Source organism: Poecilia latipinna, unplaced genomic scaffold (assembly GCF_001443285.1).
Source record: "Poecilia latipinna isolate Pla-1442-1.1 unplaced genomic scaffold, P_latipinna-1.0 Scaffold1950, whole genome shotgun sequence".
NCBI classification, from domain to species: Eukaryota; Metazoa; Chordata; class Actinopteri; order Cyprinodontiformes; family Poeciliidae; genus Poecilia; species Poecilia latipinna.
Genome location: NW_015114566.1, coordinates 92,025 through 99,275, shown reverse-complemented (window position 1 = coordinate 99,275; position 7,251 = coordinate 92,025). Strand labels below are relative to the sequence as shown.

Below are 7,251 nucleotides of genomic sequence, written 5' to 3'. Positions count from 1 at the left end.
CTCACCTCCTCACCTCCTAACCTCCTCACCTCCTCACCTCCTAACCTCCTCACCTCCTCACCTCCTCACCTCGTCACCTCGTCACCTCCACCTTCCCTCGTTGCAGCGTCTGAGTCGCGCTCCTGACTGAAGTTCTGTTTTGTTGGGTCAGATCCAGTCCAACCTCGGGAAAATCATCCTGAAGGAAGAACTGGGGAAGTCTGCGGGTCCGCTGAGGAGGAAAACCCGTTCACTGCCGGACCGGAACCGGAACACCGGTATGGACTGAGCCTGGACCCCACTGGTTCTGATGGACCCGACTGGTCCGGTTTTTCCAGAACCCGTCCATCTGGACCAACCTCGCTCTCCTCTCTGTTCCAGGCTCCGGCGCCTCCAGGTCGGTGTATTTCCCAGCATCCTCCAGGAGCGGCCTGTCCCGGGTACGTGGTTCTATTCCTGCTGCTGTTCGACCCGATCGGGTCACATGGTGACCGGTGTGGTTCTGTGTTTCAGCTGCAGTCTGCTGAGTTCGGCTCTGCAGAGAAAAACCCGGCAGGTAAATCCTGCAAACCGTTTCTGGTCCAAAGTGACTCAACCGAAAGTTGGCAGCAGAAATCTGGATTATTAGTAGAAACAGAAAATTCATTTTCTGTCAGATTTCACCACATTATTCATTCAGTTATTTCAGATTCAAACTAAACATTCAATTTACAGGATAAATATCTAGTTTACAAACAAAATATTTAGCTTGAGGCTAACTATTTAGCATGCTAACTAAATATTTAACAAGCTAAATATTTAGCTTATTCATTAAATATTTAAAAGACAATATAAATATTTAGCTTGCAACCTAGTTAGCAAGCAACTAGCGAGTAACTATTATAGATATTTAGTTAGCAAACAATATTTAGCTTGCTAGCTAGCTGGTTTTTATAAATGAATGAATAAAATGGTGAAAGTGATTGTGGAAAATGAACCCATTTTGTCCAAATTGTTCATTTTTGGCTTTAATTTTACTGACATATAAATATCTCCTCTTCATGTTCTTCATTCTGAAATGTAGAAAATATGTTTGATTGGAATATTTATGAGTTTTATCTGTAAATATTTCCATCCTGCTGTGAAACCTGCAGTGATGCGTTTCTGTCTGTCTGCAGGTCTGCAGGTTCGTCTGAATTTACCCGACATCCATGATGACGACAAAAACACGGTTTCACTGGGAACCAGTTAAAATCTGGGAACCAGTTTTAAAAACCAGTTTAATCTGAGGTCTGTGTGAACTGTAACCAGTGACTGTTTGTGTTTTGGGTCAGAACGGAGACTCCAGGATGGACCGGGGGAACTCCCTGCCCAGCATGCTGGAGCACAAGGTGAGGAGGCAGAAACCAGTTCAAACCGGCTGACTGGAGTCTCACTGGTTGTACTGGTTTCATCTGCTGTTGTAGATTTACCCGTATGAGATGCTGGTGGTGACCCACAGAGGGCGCAGCAAGCTGCCCCCCGGGGTGGACCGGACCCGCCTGGAGGTAACTTCTACACCGAAACGGTTCCTGGAGTCAGGAAACATTTCAGGTTTTCTGATCATAATCATTTATTTCTAATGTTTCGATCAGAACCTGCTGAAAAATTCAAAATTAAATTCACTTTATTCTTTAAATTAGTTTAAAAAGTTTCTAATTAGATCACAACCCCTGTTTTGTGGTTATTCTTATTTTCTTATTCATTCTTTGTTCTGGTTTATATTTTCATTTTTTACAGATTTTTTATATTATTTTCTTCATCTTTTTCCATTTCCACCCAAAATATCCGTGACCTTACATTAATCAAAACAATGAATATCAGAGAAAAGGAAAATAATAATGCAAACAACTTCATGACAGCATTTGGTTTTTCCATCCATCCATTTTCTAACACCTTGTCCCTCAGTGGGTCAGGAGGAGCTGCTGAGACGGGTCACCTGGACGGGTCACCTGGACGGGTCACCTGGACGGGTCACCTGTCTGTCACAGGGCAACACACACACACACACAGGGAGAATTTAGAGAAACCAATTAACCTGACATGGTTTTGGACTGTGGGAGGAAGCCAGAGCACCCAGAGAAAACCCACCATGCACAGGGAGAACATGGAGACTCCATGCAGAGAGACCCGGGCCGGGAATCGAACCCAGAACCTTTTTGCTGCACAGAAACAGCTCTACCAACTGCACCACTGTGCAGCCCGTTCTGTGCTTTTTTCCTCTGTGCTAAATGTCTCCATTTAATTATTTTTTGTTTGTTTTCTTATCTAACTGGTTACTAGTTATTTTAAATATTAATATCTCTGTCCGTCTGGAATGTTTGCTTGGTTTGCACTGATGGGTGAATAAAACGTTTCTACGGAAACCCAGCAGAGCGTCGAGTCGTTGCCTCCTCCGGGCCAGCAGGGGGCGACATGTGAGCCTGTTTCAGCTGCTTCTGTCTTCCTGCAGAGACATCTGTCCCCGGAGGAGTTCCTCAGCGTCTTCAGGATGTCCATCGAGGACTTCGACCGCCTCTCCCTCTGGAAGAGGAACGAGATGAAGAAGAAAGTCTGTCTCTTCTGACCTTCCCAGAACCCCCTGCTTTCTCCCGGACGGCCCGGCGGGAAGCCGGACGGACTGCGGCCGCGACCTCCGGACCGCCGGACTCCTGGGTTCGTGGACGGCTTGGGGCGGGCTGTCGGGTTCTGCTGCGTCACTTTAGCGTCACCGGTTCCTCCAGCCGCAGAACACCAGCTTCACTAAACTAGCTAGCGCACAAACTGTCCGGCTAACGGGGGAGACCCAGCTGCTGGGTTCTGGTTCTGAATCCTGGAATCCGCCACAAACAGCAGAAAGTCTCAACATTCCTCTGACCCCGAGTCAGGTCCCTGATGGCCTCCTATTGGCTAAGCCAGCGATGATGTCACAATGACGGCGTTTCTTTCCCAGCAGCGAAGAAGAAAAACGAGGATTGAAGCTGATCGCACAGACTGGAGCCAAAATCCAGACCAAAACAAGTTAACAGCTAAAATAATGATCGGTAATCCACATGAACTATCGATTATTTTCAAAGATTGCTTGATTGTTTTGATAAATAACCAACTATTCTGATGATTAATTGGTTATTTCAAACGATTAATCTATCATTTTTGATGAATAATCAATTATTTGGACAAATAATTTCATATTCCAATAACTAACATTCTGCTAATTGATTATGTTGAACATTAATCAATTATTCTGACAAATAGTCAATTCGTCTGATGATTAATCTGTTATTGCAAAGATTAATCAACTATTTTGACTTTTAATCGATTAATCTGATAAATATTTGGTATATTCTGGAGATTTTTTCATTTTATTGCATAAGCATTTTTACACAATGTTGGAAAAACATAAAATATAACTAAAGACTTCTTTTCCTTTTTAAATAAGAAAATTAACGTTGTGTTGCCTAAAATGCTAAACTAATGTATTTCTACAGTGAACAGATTATTTGTTAATCTGCAGATTAAAAACTACTTAAAACATCAAGATGAGAAAAACTTTCCATGCAGTGTAGATCTGATCTGGGGATTATTTATTGGATTGACTGATTAATAATCTGACTGTTGAGGACATTTTATTATTATCCAACATGTTTTTACAGAACGTGAAGCTGAAACTGCCTCTGCAGGAGTTCTGGGAAAAACAGATTTATTTTTTATCTAAAATACTACATTTACATATTTTTGAACAGTTTTGGCTAATTTACCCTTTTTGCCTGTAGTTAATATTCCGTTAATGATTAATTGATTAATAAATGATTATTTCCTGGTCCCAGTAAACCCAGCTCACCGTACTGGTTCCAGTTCAGCTCCAGTCTGAGCCGTGATCCAACCTCCTCGTTTTTCTTTATTCGTTCTTCAGCAGAAACCACTGCCACACACACACACACACACACACACACACACTGAGACATGGCCCAGCGGTGGGAAACGTCCAGTTCGGCTCTCGTTGCTTCGTGACCAAACGATGTGCAGCTATTTTTCAGAAAGTGGCATGTTTGTTATGAATTCATCTAAAAATGTGAAAATGATTCAGAGGAAGTTTGGAGGAAACTTCAGCCGGATGTAAACCCCTCAGCGTTCAGCTCATTCTTCTCCGTAACGTCAGTTCTTAACGCTCCGCAGCGCCACACCTGGCCGACAGGTTAACTGCACCTAACGAGTCAGGCTCCGAGTCCGAACCGGATTTAAGGAAACCCGTTTCAGATTTAATCCAGCAGGTATGAGAACCAGAGGAATAATTATTTCATATTAATGCTCTCAGATGACTGCAGCTGCTGTTTTAATTTCCACTAAATGATTTAATTTTCGCTCCGTCTGACGATCCGGACCGTTTAACAGCTGCTGGTTGATGGGATGCAGAGGAAACACGAAGCAGAAAATAAAATGAAGTAAAGGATAAAACACAATAAATGAACTACCATCCTTATTTAAAATGGAATTAAAAATGTATTTTCGTCAAAACATTAAATTTCAGTTAAAATTACCAGAAACTTTTAGAAGCAGCTTCCTGTGGAAGCCAGCAGAGGGCGCTCTGACACAGGCTGCACTCAAACGGAACCAGAAGAAACGTTTTAAACATATAAGCTTTTTGTTATGTTATAAATCATGTTTGAGGATTGATTTGATATTTAATATTGTTGTATATTTTTGCATTTTTACAAACTAAGCAGTGGATAATAAATCCAACTGTATATTTATTCTTATTTTACTGCATTTTTAGCTTTTATCAGACTTTGTGTAGGACGTTAGGAGCTTCGGTGTTTTAAAGCTGCTGTCTGAGGCTGCAGGAGGTTATTAATGATTATTAATGATCATTAGTGATTATTCATGGTGATTTGGGTCCTTTAAATCCGGGCTTAGGGACTCGGACCTGCGTCAGTCGACTCGCTCTCACTGCATCATTAAAAGGTCAAAGTTCACCGCATCACTCCTTCGCTGCTTCCTGTGCCTGTGGACAAACAGAAACAATAAAATCATTTGGCTGAAGATGTGAAGAAGCATCGGCCACGTTACGTGGAGGATTTTTCTTCAGGTTCTGGTTCTTGGTGTTGTTTTCCTGAGCGGGTCCTGCTGTGCTCTGATTGGCTGCTTGCCGTGACCGACTCCATGACGACACAAAGATTGTTCATGTTTCGCTTTTTCTACATTTTCTGCTGTTTTGAATCCATTTTTTATTCTTTGCAGGACGACTCAGACGCTTTCAGCTCATCTCCTTTTATTGATTAAAAACTGATTTATTTCTGTTCTGGTGAAATAAAATAAAACCAGGTTTTTCTCCAACATCCTTCAGCTTCCAGAAAAACAATTTAATCTTATTTTGGAAAATATTTGCTTTAAAAACTTCTGCAGTGATCCATAGTTAAACTTTAGAAACATTTTATTTCTGTCTAAAAGCTGAAGAATGAAGCAGATAATTAAATTTCATTTATTGTTTAAATTGTTGTTTTTTTCATCAACCTCCTTCATGCCTCTCGCCCCTCCTGGGTGGGTCGGTGTTTGGGGTGATGCCGTTTCTCCAGATGAACCGATGATGTTCTGTTTGCTGTTTTCAGAAATGATGTGAGTGAAGAGCCGGAGTTACAATAAAAAGATTTCTAGCAGCTTTCAGGCCGTCGACTCCAAGTTTCTCTGGAGGAGGAGGAAATATTTATCCCCACATAAATTCACTTACTGGTAACCAGAAGTGGACTACCAAAATAAAAGCTGCGTCCTCTGAACATCTTTATTAATATAAACTCTTGTTTTTGATCCTTACTGCTTTTTCGTTGCTTCTCTTCTTCTTTTGCTTCATCTTTATGACAGACTAAATAACTCAAATAATTTCTGTTAATGTTTGATTGTGTAACTTTACAAACCAAATAAAAACTCCACAGATGAATCAGATTTTAATCTTTACAGATCAGTGTTTGCTCAAACAGAAACTTTCTCCTGAGTATAAAGAACAGTAAATATAAAAGATGAAAGGATTTCTTCCTGGTAAATAGAAATCATCAGTTATTACATTGTGCTGATCAGTACATGATGAAATAGTTACAATATTTATGAAAGAACAGAGACAGAAGATTGTATCTGAGCTCCTGCTGTGATCAGATCAGCGATTCTGCCTGAGAAATGAAAACAAAACAGCAGCTGCTGCTTTTACATTAAAGTCTGGAGTCTGGCGCCCCCTGTGGCCATCAGCGGTCACTGCAGCGGCGAAGCCACTGTGACCCAAACTGTTTCCATCCCGGAAGCGGGTTTCCATGGCAACCAGACGACGATCCTCCTGGACGCTGAGCTGCTTTTACTCATTTATGTTAAACACTTCATAAAAACAAGTTTTCTGCAAACTTTGTATCATGAAAATGTTCAGAAAAGATTCGATAAATGGTTTGAGTTTCTGTTCTGGTTTTCCTGCAACACCTGAACTCATCACAGAACCTGAGAAAAAGCTCCAACCAGCTGCTTCAATGTTTATGAAGATCCAGAACCGGGTCGTCGGTTCTGGTCCTGGAAGAATCTTATAAACTAACACAAAGTTTAAAGGGCATTTTTAGTTTTTTTGCTGTTAATTAAAACATCATATTAGTCCTACATAAATGAATTATCTGGTTATTCGATGGTTTCTTCTCTTAGAAAACTCGTTAAGTGAAAAACAAAACTTAAAAGATATTCCAGTTTTTGTTGTTGTTGTTGCTCAGAGATTCTGTAGTTTTTCAACTAAATTTATCGATTTTCCTTTCTATGTTCTGTATTTTGGCCATTTCCTGTCACATTTCTAAAGTCGTTGTTCCACATAATGGTTCCCAGGGGCAGATCTAGTGATTCTGGGGCCCAGGGCGAAAAAGGCCCCAAAAACACACTGAGTTCGTTCATCCAGTCCATGACTGCAGGTGGTTTAGTTTTTTATTATTATTATTATTATTTTTTACTTAAAAGTGATCATGGCTGAAGTTTTTATCCTACCTTACCATAGAAAGTATATTTGTGTATTTATATAAAATATATATGGAGATAAAATTGTCACTGTTGATCTTCAGTTCATCAGTGATTTCAATTATTTTAAAATAAACTTTGGTAAATCACTAATAATAACATGATGCTCCAATGCTCTTTCTTTACTTCCAAATAAATAGTTAGCTCCTGTCTAACTATTATATGATTATATGGTGATTAAATTTGTTTGTCCTGGCACCCCGGGCCCCTGGCCCCCTGGGCATCTGGCCCCTGGGCACCTGGCAC

At 40.7% G+C, this 7,251-nt stretch overlaps 1 protein-coding gene across 2 annotated transcripts in view; it reads left to right on the top strand.

Annotated features, from left to right (window-relative positions):
- Positions 1-4,050, top strand: part of LOC106935330 (dematin) — a 26,966-nt gene extending 22,916 nt beyond the window's left edge. For both annotated transcript variants that reach the window (XM_015015760.1, XM_015015761.1), the window contains 7 exons: positions 152-257; positions 361-419; positions 493-535; positions 1,137-1,144; positions 1,293-1,349; positions 1,425-1,505; positions 2,450-4,050. In XM_015015760.1, coding sequence (XP_014871246.1) covers positions 152-257; positions 361-419; positions 493-535; positions 1,137-1,144; positions 1,293-1,349; positions 1,425-1,505; positions 2,450-2,563 — 468 coding nt within the window. In that variant the 3' untranslated portion in view covers positions 2,564-4,050. The remainder of the gene's footprint in view (positions 1-151; positions 258-360; positions 420-492; positions 536-1,136; positions 1,145-1,292; positions 1,350-1,424; positions 1,506-2,449) is intronic.
- Positions 4,051-7,251: the final 3,201 nt, after the last annotated feature.